The sequence below is a fragment of the Lygodium microphyllum genome, chromosome 7 (genome assembly GCF_053477565.2).
Source record: "Lygodium microphyllum isolate KBCC chromosome 7, Lygodium_microphyllum_v1.1.10, whole genome shotgun sequence".
Taxonomy (NCBI): domain Eukaryota; kingdom Viridiplantae; phylum Streptophyta; class Polypodiopsida; order Schizaeales; family Lygodiaceae; genus Lygodium; species Lygodium microphyllum.
This window is the reverse complement of record NC_141141.1, coordinates 149,104,398-149,119,924: the sequence shown is the minus strand read 5'-3', so window position 1 is coordinate 149,119,924 and position 15,527 is coordinate 149,104,398. Positions and strand designations below refer to the sequence as shown.

Genomic DNA, 15,527 nt, shown 5'->3' with positions numbered 1-15,527 from the left:
TCCTAATATTAGGCATGAATATTTTTTTTCTAAGTCTCACGTCACCTTGTGAAATGCCTTGTCAAAGGAAAAGCCTAGACACACTCATGTCAAGAGACATGAGTGGGTCAATTGAGTGAAGGAAAACAAGCGCATGGAAGTGAGACTTTGACCTCTACTAGCATTTGGGTCCACCAACAAAGCATGGAACTTTGCTAGTCTCTCTAAAATTGAACCTACCTCAACTACTTTCTCTAGCCTTAGGAACATGGCAACGAATGATAGAGGAGCTAGCGGTTGACACCTTTCCCTCTCCTCAAGCAATCGATCATCTCCTCCTCTCTCCTTGTTGTCACAAACACCACATCATTATTGATATATTCGTGTGATCGAATAACTAACCCCTAAACCTGCCACTTATGCGCAAGTCATTCAACTTAAGTGTGGTATGTCACGAAATTCATCAATTCTGAGTACGATGACTAAGGCAAAGACATTGTAGCTGTCACAAAACCGACCCCCTTACCTATCGGCTCCCAACGCACCCAAGAACAGATGCTAGGCTCGAGAGTCTATTTTAAAGATCACATGTATTGGCGATGACATCACGCGCGTCTCGAGACACATGTGCTAGAGAGCTGCATTGGTGAAGATGATATCACGTCCGTCTCGAGGCAGAGATGGTCTAGCATGTCTACTAACTCCAGCAGGGTGCGAGGGCTAAAAGAATGAACGTGCGCTTGTGCTGCACATCGTCTGAGAGATTACCATCATGGCGGCTTGGGCTGCGTCAGCCACCCCTCTCGCAGGCACTACTGTCTCCACAACTCATAGCGTCGCTAGCTATGGCTGCAGCAACCAGGAAAACCCTCTCATACAGCAGTTGCCAGCCAGAAAAGCTCAGCCGAAGTTGCGCACACGAAGGCAATGCAAACACCGAAAACTCATCTGCCAGTACAGACCGCAGCAGCAGCAGAGCATAGAAGATGGAGGCTCGGCCCAAGTTGCGGCACAACTGCAGGAGGAGCGGAAATTGAGCGATCCGGCAGAGTTTATCAGATTGCGCCGCCGCCCTAAGAACAAGCGGTCGGCTATGACAGATGCCGGGGCCCGGCGCGTCATTAAAGAGCGGCTGGAATGGGAGAGCCAGCTGCGTCGCAACCAGGGTCCTCAGGCCACCAAAGGCCTCAAACGCTGGCTACATCGCACCCCTGAGCATATGGCCCGGTTCTTGGCGGATGGTCGCATGGAATATCGGTATCCTATGCATGTTGATCGAGCCATTCTCACTGTTCGCGGCCTTGGAAACAAGCCCAGAGGCTCCTACGACTTTGGACTTGTGATGAATCCTTGGGTCGGTCGACTCTCTTTCAAGGAAATGTGCATTGTCCTTAAAGAACAGAATGGTTGGCTCCAAGCGCGCGACTTCTTTCGGTGGATGAAGCTGCAGGTGATCAGATTTTACTCTCCTACCATCACCTCTCATGCTGCATGCTAAAGCAAAGACTTGTGAAACAATGGAATGGGAACTGAACTCAATATACTGCTTAAGTCTAGCATCATGGCTCTGACAGATTGCACATGTCTGAAACTGTAGCCCATTTAGGTATGCATTGCCAAACAGACATCGAGTTTTGAACACGTTTTGGAAACTTTTTTTCAGAGCAATGGGGATTCTTGTGCTTTGGTTGTCATGAGGTAGCATCATTCTTTTATCTTACACAAAGATATCTGCTGTGATAGAAGTGTACTGCAGTAACGCTAAATGAGGTTTTAGCAAGTTATTGACTGGGTATTAATGAGATTTTTAGCAAGTTATTTACTGGGTGAGATTCGATATTTGCAGGGTTGCTACAGACCAAGTGTTATTCCTTACACAATTTTGGTAAAGCTATACGCTCAAGTAGGAAGACTTGATCTGGTTGAAGGTCTATACACTGAGATGCTCACAGCTGGTTGTGAGCCTGATGAAGTTATAATCTGTAGCATGATCTGTGCATTTGCCAGGTCAGGAAAAGTTGACAACATGATGAAGTTTTACAGAATGATGCGTACACAAGGACTAGTTCCACCTGTAGTGGTATTTAACATGACACTCTCTTCACTGTATAAAGCGGGTCTATACATTGATGCAATTCATCTTTGGGATGAATGGCTTGAGTCTGGTGCAAATCCCAATGAGTACACTTATGCTGTTGTTGTCAATATGTACAGAAAGGCATGCAGGTTCAAAGAAGCTGTGCATGTTTTTGAGCAAATGATGCAGGCAGGTCATCTTCCTGATGAGATGCTTTACAGTATTGCAATCAATATATTGGGAAAGCTAGGGAGGTTGAGCAGTGCAGTAGAACTTTTTGAAAAGTTGAAATTACAAGGCTTAGTTCCAAGTAAGTACATATACACCTCTTTAGTGCATCATTTCTGTAAAGCAGGTGATTATAATGTGGCAATAAAATATTTTTCGGAAATGCAGAGTAGGGGCTTTCCGGCTGATGAGGTCATGTATGGTACAATCATTACATTATATAGCAAGCTGGGCATGTATAAGGATGCAGAAGAAGCCTTTAGGGAGATGGATGGGGCTGGGCTTGTGGTGACTGAAAGGATTTTTGTTATAATGGCCAGTGTGTTCATGAAGGACAAGAGACATTCAGATGCATTACAACTTCTTGAAGATATGCAGTCTCAAGGCTTTAAATTGACAAAATATAGTTGGCTTATAAAGCTGCAGTGCTTTATACAGCAATACAACCTGAGCCAAGCTGAGTCTGCATTTCAAATGATGCTTACTTATGGATTTGCAGATACTGTTGCATTTACATGCATGTTCACTTTCTATAAAAGGATGCAATATTTTGAAGGAGGCAAAGCCTTGCTAGCTAGTTTACAGGCTACAGCTTTGAAACCTGATGAAGAACTGTATGGTGCAATTATTGACCTCTTTTGTAGTGGTGGATCACTTGAACAGGCTGAATGGTTGTTTGTAGAAATGCAAAACAGAGGTCTATCTCCAAACAGGACTGTTAAAACTATGCTAATGCAAGGTTATGGGAAGGCAGGAAGGTTTGCAGAGGCAGAAAAGCTTTTCAAAAGTCTGGACAACAGGGATTCAACAGCAATAGCAGTCATGTTCAACCTGTATAACTGCTGTGGAAGAAAGGAAGATGCTATGATCTTGTCAAAGCTTCTGCTAGATTCTGATGTCTCTGCCTATTGCAGGCTTATTTTGAATTTTGCAAGTAGGGGTAAGACAACGGTGAATGGCTGGTTGAATATTTATCACAGGTGAGAGTGTATTTGCACCTGAGATCTCATCTTGGTTCTGTTCTTAATGTATTTTCAGGTGATGTAGAGACAGTGGAATTTCTTTTTCATCAGCTAGAGGAAGTGAATGTCTCGCCAAATGAGAAACTTATTGTGTCCATAATAGCCATGCTTGGTAAGAGGAAGCAATGGCAAAAAGCGCTCAATTTATTTGAGAGAAGTTGCAGCTCTGAATTAGCTTCAAGTGTTCCTATACATAATGCTATGATTGATGCTTTTATCAAGTGCGGAAAACTTGCTGAGGCCCATAAGCTGTTTGAAAGGCTGAAGGAAATGGATCTGCCTTATAACCATGTAACGATCACAATGATGGTGAATGGTTATGGAAAAGCTGGTCAGTGACCCTTGCTTTTAGTTCTTAAAGGTTTTCTGGTTAGTGAGCCTTGCTTTTAATTCTTAAAGGTCCGCCTTATGGATATATATTTGTGTTTTTGATATTACTTTCCCTCCAGCATGCAAGTTGGTCGAATTATCCAGAGTGGCCAAATAGATAAGGTCCATGGTAGCTGCAACTAATGCAAAAGGAAGTCTATGTTGCTGATATTTGCAAATAAGACTTCCTTTTGCAGTGTTCACTAGAAGTCAATGATTTGTAAAGCTAGGATACATAAATTGACAGCATGTCCAAACCACTGAAAAAGAAACACACAGGCTGAAAAATAACCAGCTAGTGTGAACACATCTGAAACTGACTAAAAAGAAATGCATGCTCTAAATAGAGCTGCCTCCTTCATCAAAAAGTGATAAGAGGGAGTGTCAAAGCTCCTAATGTTCCCATCTGACTCAGACTGAGGCACATAGGCAGGAGGCGACTGTGCAAGACACATATGACTACTAAAATGTGCCAACTGTGGTACCGACTGGTCAATACTTGGGGGTGGGTATGCTTGAGTAGGTAACCCATGCGAATAATACTCTGAAGGTGCTTGGTTTGGTGGACGAGCCCCCACCACTGCTGCACCTCCACCACATGATTGTGCAAAAGTAGAGGGCCTAAAGGAAGTTTAAAATTGTGATGCAAGGCATATCACTTTATCAGAATAGCTACGGACACATGAGTCTTGCCTAAGTTAAGAGAACTCATCCTCTAGATGTATGACATATTGACTTGGAAAAAAACGGTTCTAAATGTTATCTGCAAAGGTTTCTCACACATATGTTGGCACCCTGTGGGTGGACATTGAAGTATGGCCATCATTTCAACTTAACAACATATTTATTGCATCTCCTGTGAGATGGGGGGCTGCAAAGGTGACATCATCCCCTTGGTGATTTGGCCAGGGGAAAGGAAACTTCAATTGATGAGGGAAACATGTGATGACAGAATGATCATATCATCAACGTACTTAGTTAAGTTTGGTTGGAGCTTATGGATGATAGTAGATTGATGATTGCAATGGACGATAGCTTGTTTGATTCGGAGAAGGTAGACAATACTAAAATGCCTGGTTGCATTATATGTAAAGATGTCTTGGAGCCTATTACTTGTTCAGAATCCTGCTAATTTTATTTAGACTGCATGTATTAATCAGATGTATTTCTGGAACTAATAAATTTAGTTACTTGTTATTAATGTGGACAGGTATGTTTACAGAAGCTGCATCACTTATTAAAAGCTCGAGAGACTTCTGTTCACAATTTGACACGGTCGCATACAACACATTCATTAAGTTAAACCTCGATGCAGGTAAAACTAGACTGGGTGTAAGACTCATGCTTTTTACTAGTTATACTTCTTGGTAGTGACATGCCTCTATTTCAGGGAATGTTGATGAAGCTCTTGACTTGCTGTTGGAGATGGAGTCTGCTGGTCTTCTTCCTTCTATTGAAACTTATAGTATCATGATCAGGTGTTGCTTGTGAATTTTTAGTTGCTGTATCTTTGTGAGCCTCCTTATGATGAGTTATGAAGTTTATAGTTACTGGTTTTCCAGGGCATTTGGGAAGGCTGGAGATATTGAAAAGGCTGCCGAGGTTTTTGACTTAGTGAGAGACTCTGGTTGTGCTCTAGATGAGACACTGTATGGTGTCATGATTGACCAGTATGGAAAAGCAGGTGTAGTCTTTGTTTTGATTTCTGATATTATGAGGGATGTTGCTTAAAGCATTTTCATTCCTGCAGATATGAAAGTCTGTTTAACATATTCATTGTTTTCCTGGGTTAATAATTGATGGATGGCTGTAAGTGTAATAAAAACCAATCTCTCTTTGATCTAAATTTGTGCATACAGTAGTGTGATCATTGGGTCCCTTTAACTTAATGAGAAGTGAGGTTTTTAATTGCTGTCCCAATAGCAGTAATGGGCTGCCTTAGAAAGGTATGACACTTATCTGGTCAAACCACAGGTTTGTAGGAATATAACCCGTCAAACAATATGCACAACAATGTTTGTTCCTTGTGTAATATTAGAGGAGTATAAATGGTTTCTTATGTAAATGCGTTGCAATCTATATTGGAGGACTCGAGCTAGCATTTTAAAATTAATATTCTCAAAATTAATTTAATAAGCTGGATAATGTTGAAAAATGGGATTAGAAGGTTGCCACTTGGCAAAACTTGCCTATACAAGTGGGAAAAACGTTTTTAGGGGCTGGTGGAAGTCTATTTCAGCCATTGTATTCGAGAACGAGGTTGTTAGAGCGCAAGGAGAGGTTGTTGATGTGATTTGCAGCCACCAGGGATTAGTTCTACATGTGAAAGCAGTTTGGAGTCTTTTAGGAGAGTAGGTGACAGTAGCCCAAGGTCCTTTTGGTGCAGATGACAACATATAGGAGGGTGGCAATAATCTTTTTGGAGGTTTTAAGATGTAAATGATAGTTTTCATGGCTGTTTGAGCAAGGTAGTAACAATCTTTCAGCATTTCTCACGATGAAACTTTGAAACTTCTCTCTATAGCATTCTCTCTCATCCCCCTGCCATCTTTGAAGTTATCTTAGTAAAATCCAGCTATTTGAGTCATTAGAGGTGGAGATATTGAAAAATTTCTACTGTAAATCCTAATTTGCATAGCAGAAATCAGGGTTTGACAGCCAGCTCAGGATGATGCTTAAAATTGAGGGTCTAGGACTTAAATTCCAATAGTTGAAATAGAGGTATTTCAGGGAGTAGGGTGAAGGCCAATCCTTGAGCAAACCAAGGGGTAAATTGGTTTGGAGGCTTAAGGGTTAGTTTTGACAGCAAGAGACACTTGGATCAGTGGAGGAGATCAAATAATCTGAGTTGTACTCCTTCCATTTGCATTTTTAGTTTATGTGAGTTGTACGCTTGCTCTAATTAGTGTTAAATTAAGTTAGTATCACACAATTTGAGAATGAAGGCTAGTTTCATTGTTCCATTGTCGGGATACCATCAATTCCCTTGACTTGATGGGCCTGAGGCACCTGATTGAAGGATAGAAGCTTTGCTCTAGTGCTGAAATTGTATTTAGCTAAGCATTATAGCAAAAATGTCTTTAGATAGTGAGATGGGATTAAGCATGGATGATGTCTTTCAATCTGAAAATTCACATAATGTTGGAAAAAATGCAATGTTTAATCTTGGATAATGCATGTAGCATAGACCGCAAGCTGATAGTATTGGTTAAGACCAAAATGTGGGTCCTTCTAGGCGTTTAGAAGTTGATGATCAGCAAGAGGAAGAGAAATTTGATGACCAGTTTAAAGATCAGTTGAGACAATAGTTGAAATGTTTATGCAATTGCCAAATGATCCTCAATTTATGTTCTTTTTGTACACCTTAAAAGAGGGTAGTAAAGGCAAGAAGAGAAAATTGTATTCAAGAGCTTCGAGATAGCAAGATACAACAAAGAAAGCCAAACAATAGCATGATGTTCCAAATGTGGGTAGTGAGCATGAGCAAATGATGCTAATGGGGCAATTGATGCATATGCAAGGCCAACTTGGAAATTCCATCCAATGTTTTTTGGATAGCAGGGTATGCATGCAATTATGGAGTAGCTATGTTACTTTGGTGGTGACATTATTTTCCATGCTATAGTGGGTTAGGGACCACATACAAGGATGTATGATACAACTCCTTAACATATGTAGCAACCAATGCATGGTGTGTAAGGCCTAATGTATCTAGGTGTAGCTGGTAATATGCATAAGCCTATGTATAGCAATGTTGGTGTGATACTAGGACACAAAGTGGCAAGTTTGGCAATGCATATATGCAACCCATTGTGTTTGGACTCATGGTCATGTTGGTCATATAAATGCTCTGGATAGTACTGATCATGAGGAAAAATGCAGTTAGTAATGCTTGCATGAGGAAAAATGTAACTAGTAATGTATGTAATCTATGGACAAATATATATTGGTATGGTGATGAAAATCCCCATCTGAGATTGATAAATTTGGTCGCCCAAAAAGCAAGGTCGCAGCCGTATGTACGTACGGATCGTATTGTACGGATTTGAACGCGTACGGATCTCCAAGTACGGGGGGCTCCTCACCCCCTGATGTGGCCGGAACTTCCATGAACCACACATCTTAGCTCGTGTAGATATTTTGCTTCACGGGATCATACAAGCGATAACCTTGGGACTGGGAGCTGTAGCCAACAAATACGTGTCATCGGGAAGCTGCCTCAAATTTGTTACGTTGCGTCTTTGGGATGTGCACATAGGCGTCACACCCAAAGATCTTGAAATAAGAGACATCAGGCTTAGTTCCAAAGTAAGCCTCAAAAGGTGTCATCCTGTCAATGGCCTAAGTGGGGGATCGATTTAGGATGTGGACTGCTGTAGCCACTACCTCAGCCCACAGAAACTGTGGTATCTGTCGGTGCTTCATCATGGTGCGTGCCATCTCAATCACACTTCGGTTTTTCTGCTTCAAAATGCCATTCTCTTGACAAGTGTTGGTATTAGCAAACTCCTGGTGAATGCCTCTATCTGCATAAAAACGAGCAAACTCATTAGAAACAAATTCACCACCCTTGTCGGATCGCAAGGTCTTCAATCTCCGGCCCGATTGGTTCTCCTCAAAGAGAAGCCAATCCTTGAAGTGGAAGAAAGCCTCCGACTTCAATGCCAAGAAGTAGGCCCACGTCATCCTACTGTAGTCATCTATGATCAACATGAAGTACGAGCTCCCCTTCAAGGACTCATTTCTTATCGGGCCACAAAGATCAGTAGATACAAGCTCCATAGGTGAAGTAGACCGTCTCGAAGCGTTGTTGGGAATCGCATCCTTATGCTGCTTTCCACGAATGCAGGAGACGCATGGGTGCGGGCTCACCACTATGTTCGGCAAACCTTGAACAAGCGATCCTTGCGACGCCTTCCGGAGATACTCATAGTTCAGGTGGCCAAACCGAGCATGCCATAGCTGGGATTGTGTTTGAGATGTAAGACCAGAAGAAGACTTCAATTTGTAGATGCCATTCTCCTCGTACCTTGAAGAGAGAACCTTTCTCGATCCACGATCAAGGACTTGAACAACATCATTGTCAAACTCCACCAAGAGACCAAGAGAACAAATCTTATGTAACGAAAGCAAATGATATTCTAAACCTGGCACATGTAACACCTCGGAAGTGTGGGTACCACCACGTCCATTTGGAATTAGTTGCATCTCACCCCATGCAGTAATAGACATAGAAGAGCTGTCTCCTATGAGAATCTGCCCATGCAAGGATCACAAATGGGCAATACCAATTGTTGAAGGAGTCATGTGCCGTGAGGCACCATTGTCCACGATCCACTCTCGAGCTTGGGAAGCTGTTATCGCAATATCAAAAATCTTCAGTGTAGAGTCCTCAATGACCGCTAAGTGTGGAAAAGCAGCTGATGAGGGTGCAACCAGTGCTCTAGAATACTTCGTGTCCTTCTTCTTGGTGTCCTTGTCCTTGTCAGGGTAGTCCTTTTTCCAATGACCGGTCTTACCACAAATATGGTATGTCGATTCTTTCTCTTTGTCCTTCTTGGATTTGTTGTCCTTCTCCTCCTCCTTTTGGTCCTTCCCCTTCTTTTGAGAGGCTTGAGCAATCAATGCCTCCGATTTGGAAGCATTCTGTCCTTCAACTATTCCTCTTGGTCCAAGACCATAGAAACTAACTCTTACCAATGAAGAGTCGACTCCCGCCCTGAAGCAATAAGAGTGGAATAAAATGTATCGAATCGTGGTAGCAACTGGGACAATAAAGTGATCGCCATGTCTTTGGAGGAAATTGGCTTCCCCGCATTTTGAACCTGCATCTGAAGCTGCCGAAGCTTGTTGATGTGTTCTCTAAGCGAAGAAGACTTATTCATGGACAGGGTCCGTATATGCACTCCAAAGAAACCCTCTTCATAAGGGTCATCCGGTTGCTCCAGCCGTATCTCTCGAGCCACCGTCAAGTGCTCTATATGGGCTATCACGGGTACTGTACAAGACAGAAAAAGAAAAGAACGAATCTTAGCATTCAGCTTGTTCCAATAAGACTGGGCCTTGGTCAACTCCGCATGAGCATTTGAAGAGAGTTTGGACTCATCTCTCACTAAGGGCTGGTTGATCTCCATCACAAGCTCCGCCAAATTGTAAGACTCCAATATGGCCAACATTATCACACGCTAGATGTGGTAATTGTCACCATTGAGCTTTTGATCTGATGGAAGGGCTAGTAATACAGGCACCTGCACCTTCCAGTCCATGATCGCCTAGAACTCCATGTCAATCTCTATAGACATCTGCATCTACAAGGCTTGCACAAATGCAAAAGAAACCCCCTCTGATTGTGAAAACGCAGCCTGCTAGGGCTCTTGTCTCAGCTTCCTAAACCTTCTTCAGCCGCGCCGGAGGCGATCAAAAAGTAAAATCTGCACTTGAAGGCCAAAACCACAGCCTTCTTCTTTCTCTAATAGTAAAAAACAGCAGCAGCTTCAGCCAATTTTCTCTTTTCTCGCACTCCCACGCTTGCCTTAGCCTTGTTCTGATGTGCAGCCCACCTGCTCGCACTTGAACGTTGAAAATGCAGCCTTGTGTCGCGTTGAAAACTCTTCTTCAGATAGATGCACCCTAGGTCAGTCCTTCAATGCTCTGATACCATGTTAGAGTGAAGCAATATGGAAGCGAATGACCATGACAAAAGAGTGAACAGAGAGAGAAGAGAGAGAGAGAGAAAGAGATAGTGAAATGTTGAAAATCTGAAGTGAAGAATACTGTATAAGGATGTAGAGTTATACATGGGTGTAGAGAAAATATCTGTGTATGTCTCCACCAGGACCTCGATCTCCGTTAGCCTCGAGTGTAGTCTCCATCACCAGCAGGCTGAAATCTATCAGATACAAGTGTGGAAGTCTACTGGAAACTCAGCCTTATAAAGGGCGAAAAGAATGCCTCAGAAAGGACGTGTAATAACCAGGTCGATTGTATTTATTGTAGCCTACTGCAGTCGGACAGTCCGACTACAGCCACGTGGCAGACTGCCACTTGGCACTGCTAACGTGGTAGGAGATGACTCTCAACATGGTAGTATGCAAATTTCCATGCACAGTCACATTGTAGTAGTTCAAAGTATGCAAACAAGAATGTTTTCTAATGCATTTGGTGCTCCTAGCATGTTAGGTAGACATGAGGGGCTAGTCAACTGGATGCAATGTTGCATGTTAGTTAAGTTGGAATTTTAGCAATGTAAAAGTATAAAGTGGATAGAAGAGGATGACTTGGCAAACCATTCTCAATTGTTACAACTCTACCAAGATGCCTTTTAGTTAGAGCCGACTTGAGTTCGGTCTCAGTGATGATCAGCAGAGCAGGGGTCCATGAAGCATTGCCTGATACTCAAGGGGACCACTCCTCTCCCAATTGTGGACAACTCTCGCATGTAGTGGATCTCGGATGTATTGAGCATGCATTTGTGAGAGAGGACGGCAGGATTGAAGCTTAACACAGAAAATAGTAGACAGTAGAGAGTGAAACAGGATACCCAATGCAATAGACTAAAAGAGTGTAAACTGAAAGTATAAGGTAGAATCCTTAAACCTTAGGGTTGTAGGAGGATGTTCACACTCGAACACGGTAAGTGTCCGTAAGTGTGTGTCATAAGCACATACGAATTAATACCATAAGTATGGGGGAAAAAACCACTCCTGCCGAGAGTAAAAAGTGCTCCAGTGTCCTGCTGATCACCTACACTTCTATGTGAGCGTAGGTGTAAGTGAGGCGTGAGTGAAATACCCAACAACCCCCCCTGGAGTGAAGAGTGATCAAGAGTACAAGGATCATCCGCCACCAAAGGAGATCAAATTTAAAGCATGGCGAAACGCTTCAAAATTTTCACGAGGAAGAGCTTTGGTGAAGATGTTTGCCACATTACTGGTGGTAGGACAATAGACAAGGCTGATATCACCTGCATGTAGCCTCTCTCTGACAAAGTGATAATGTATCTCAATGTGTTTCGTGTGTGCATGAAACACTGGGTTCTGTGCCACTGCAATGGCACTCTGACTGTCAGTGAACAAAGGAGCAGGCTCCGTTACAGATACATCTAGATCAGCTAGCAAGTGTCTAATCCATACGCATTCAACTGTGGTAGTGAAAGCTGCCTTGTATTCAGCTTCACATGACGATGTGGCAACAGTGGACTGTTTCTTGCTAAGCCAAGATATGCAAGACGAGCCAAGAAAGAAACAATTGCCACTAGTGGAGTGACGTGAATCATAATCACCAGCCCAATCAGAATCATTGTAAGCATGTAACTGAAGTGGTTCCCCCTTGGCATAAAGCAATCCAAGAGATCTAGTACCCATCCAAGTAATGGAAGACACGCTTAACAGCTTGCCAATGTGACATGCATGGTTGATGCATATATCTGCTCAGGGCTGAAACTGCAAACTGTATGTCTGGCCTAGTGTTGGATAAGTAAATAAGACATCCAACCGTTGGAGCATATGTGTGTATATTAAATAAATCATTGTCATCATGTAATGACAGTTTAAGTCCAGGTTCCATTGGTGTACATACTGGCTTGCAATCCTGTAAGCCAAACTTCTCAAGAATTTTACCAATGTATCTTCATTGTGATAACCCAATACCTCTAGCATCATGTATGAATTGAATGCCCAAGTAATAATGCAAAGACCCCAAGTTCGACATGTCAAAAGTTTGCTGCAAATTTTGTTTAAATGCTGAAATCTGATCAGTATGTGTACTTGTAAGCAAGAGATCATCAACATAAAGACAAATTATCAGCATGGATCCCCTCTCTTTACATACGTAAAGGGTAGACTCAGATGAGCTGTTTATGAACCCTTGGCTAAGCAAGAAAGCATCTATCTTTGCATACCAAGCTCTAGGAGCTTGTTTCAAATCATACAAAGCTTTTTTCAGCTTGCAGAACAAGTGTTCTAAGCCCTCAACTGCAAAACCAATGGGTTGCTGTACATATACTTCCTCATGAAGTTCCCCATGTAAAAATGCAGTTTTAATATCCAATTGATGCACAGTCCATCCATAATGAGCAGCCAAAGCAACCATAGACCTGATGGTCGTCATACGGGAAGTAGGAGCAAATGTCTCCTCATAGTCAATGCCTTTTTTTTGTGCATAGCTTTCTTAGCTACAAGCCTTGCCTTGTATTTGTCAATGGATCCATCTGCATTCCGTTTCAGCTTGTAGATCCATTTTGTTCCAATGGCTTTCTTTCCAAATGGCAAAGACACCAAATCCCATGTTTGATTCTTAGTGATAGAATCCAATTCAGCTTTCATTGCTGCCATCCAATGCACACTTTGTTGTGCATCCTCAAAACATTCAGGCTCTTGTTCATCAAGGGTGCTTGCTGCCATAACAAACTCCATGGTATGCGCAGTATCATGCATACGAGCTTTGCCTCTTAGTACGACCAGCCATGGGTGCATCCGGATGACTATCTTTCATAGTCTGTAAATACCATCTAGGCATTTGTCTTGCCTCCTGATTGTGCATAAGCTCTTACTAAATTTCAGTTTCAGCATTTTGTTGATTATTCAGATCAGCCAATGGCTGATTTTTTGCATTTTCCAAAGGAGTAGTTGGCTGAACATTGAGTTCACTTGCTGAAACTCCAGCTGAATCACTAAATGTAATGGGCAGCAGCCCTTCAAATACATCACGGGCAGCTTGATATGTGTCTAAACCAGCCAGGGACAATTTTGATTTTTCATCAAATAGTACATCCCTACTGACAAACACCTTTTTCGAAACAGGATCATAGAGTCTGTAGCCTTTGCTCTCACTGCTATATCCCATAAAAAGGCATTTAACAGCCTTGTTATCCAACTTTTTTCTGAGTACCTTTGGAATATGTGCATATGCAAGGCACCCAAAGGTACGAAAGTGTCCAACAGAAGGTTTCCGATTGTTCCAAGCCTCAAAAGGTGTAATTTTTTTCAATGCTTTGGTGGGGCATTTGTTCAAAACATGGCAAGCACACATGATAGTTTCCATCCAGAAAGTGTGAGGCAAGCTCTTTGCCTTCAGCTTACATCTGGCCATCTCCATGAGTGACCGGGATTCTCTCTGTGCAACCCCATTTTGTTGTGGATTACAAGCAGTAGTGTACTGATGGACAATGCCCTTCTGCTTCAAAAAGGAATTCAGCATAGAGGACATGTATTCCCCCCCTCGGTTCGAATGGAGAGTCTTAATTTTACAACCAGATTGGTTTTCAACAAGTGCAATAAAAGCCAAGAATGCATCATAGACTTTTGACTTTTTGACCAAAGAGTAGACCCAACAAAATTGAGTAAAGTCATCAATAAAAGTCACCAAAATAGTAATATCCTCCCAATGACTTTGTTTACATAGGTCCACTTACATTTGAATGCACTAACTGCAACCTGGTTGTTGCTCTAAAAGCAACATTACGGGGAAACGAAAAACGATGCATTTTCCCCAAAATACATCCTTTGCACAAGTGCTCAGGAGGTCTCTCCAGTAGAGGTAATCCATCTAGCATCTGCATACGCTATAAGAGCATCAAGCTATCAAAGTTCACATGCCCCATCCTAGCATGCCATAGCTTTGCGTATATCATAGTAGGAGTAAGAGTGGGTGTCAAATACGTTGACTAATTAACTAAAAGAGCATCCAACTCGTATAACCCATGACATAAAGTGCCTGTCAAGACTAAAGTCGTGTCTTTTTTGTCTCTCACCATGCATCTGTCATCATCAAATGTGACCTGCAATCCACAACGTGCCAAAGAAGAGATAGAGAGCAAATTCTTCTTTATGCCTGGCACAAATAAAGCATCTTGTAGGCGGAGAATAGAGCCATCAATGGCTGTGAGCACAATCTCCCCAATACCTCTAACAGGGTATGATGCATTGTTGGCACACTGTAGAGACTTGCCAACTAGAGCTGCATGAACAGATGCAAATAAATCTCTGTGAGATGTAATATGCCTAGAAGCACTACTGTAAAAAAAACCAAGTGCCTGCATCCTCAGTAGAGCTGAATGTTCGATCTGCCCAAGAGGTGTTAAAACTGCATGTGTAAAAACAATAGTCCCTGTCTGCAATAAAGGATGCGGACTCAGTAGCAGTGGAAGGAGCATCAGAAACAGACATTCTTGACTCCTTTTTCTTCTCTTTGGCAATACGCTTTCTGCACTCAGTGATGTAGTGGCATGGCTTCTTGCAATAATGACATTTGCCCTTTTTGGCTTGCGTATCCCCTTGTGTTTTGTTTGCCTGTGATATGCCAGAAGTCCTAGAACTCTCCAGAGTATTCTTCACTTGGCTGCCTTTGCCCTTCTGTCTAGCCATAAAAGCTTGCTTAGAGGCTATAGCATCCACACCACTATTACTCCGTGTTTGCTCCTCCTCTAGAAGCAAACTAACTAACTGAAGAAAAGTGATTGGTTGTGCGGCAATCATCATGGTGAGGTTTAATTCCGTATGAAAAGCCAAGTACGAAGGAGGTAATGAGTTCAAAGTGGTAGATATCATTTGTGCATCCGAATAGTACTCATCAACATTCACGAGTTGCTCTCGCAAGTCCTGAATTTTGTTCAAGTGATCCTGAATAGAATCACCTTCATCCATTTTCAATGTCTCTAGCTCTTTCTTTAAGAAAGAGATGCGAGTCTCATTTTTTGCTTGCAAACATCTGCTCCAAAGTTAGCCAAGCTTCTCGTGAAAGAGCTGCTGAACAAATATGGGGGGTGATTGACTGCTAAACTGCCAATGCAATCAGCGACAAAGCCTGTGCATCCCGTGTATCCCATGCTTTTGTCAGAGTGCAGCGGTGCGGAA

At 42.4% G+C, this 15,527-nt stretch overlaps 1 protein-coding gene across 1 annotated transcript in view; it reads left to right on the top strand.

Moving 5' to 3' along the window:
- The first annotated feature begins 551 nt into the window (after nt 1–551).
- Nucleotides 552–15,527, top strand: part of EMB976 (Tetratricopeptide repeat (TPR)-like superfamily protein) — a 60,291-nt gene continuing 45,315 nt past the window's right edge. The window contains exons 1-6 of the mRNA XM_087682068.1: nt 552–1,429; nt 1,826–3,224; nt 3,323–3,637; nt 4,886–4,990; nt 5,066–5,153; nt 5,238–5,359. Of these exons, the coding sequence (XP_087538194.1) occupies nt 752–1,429; nt 1,826–3,224; nt 3,323–3,637; nt 4,886–4,990; nt 5,066–5,153; nt 5,238–5,359 (2,707 nt within the window). The 5' untranslated portion in view covers nt 552–751. The remainder of the gene's footprint in view (nt 1,430–1,825; nt 3,225–3,322; nt 3,638–4,885; nt 4,991–5,065; nt 5,154–5,237; nt 5,360–15,527) is intronic.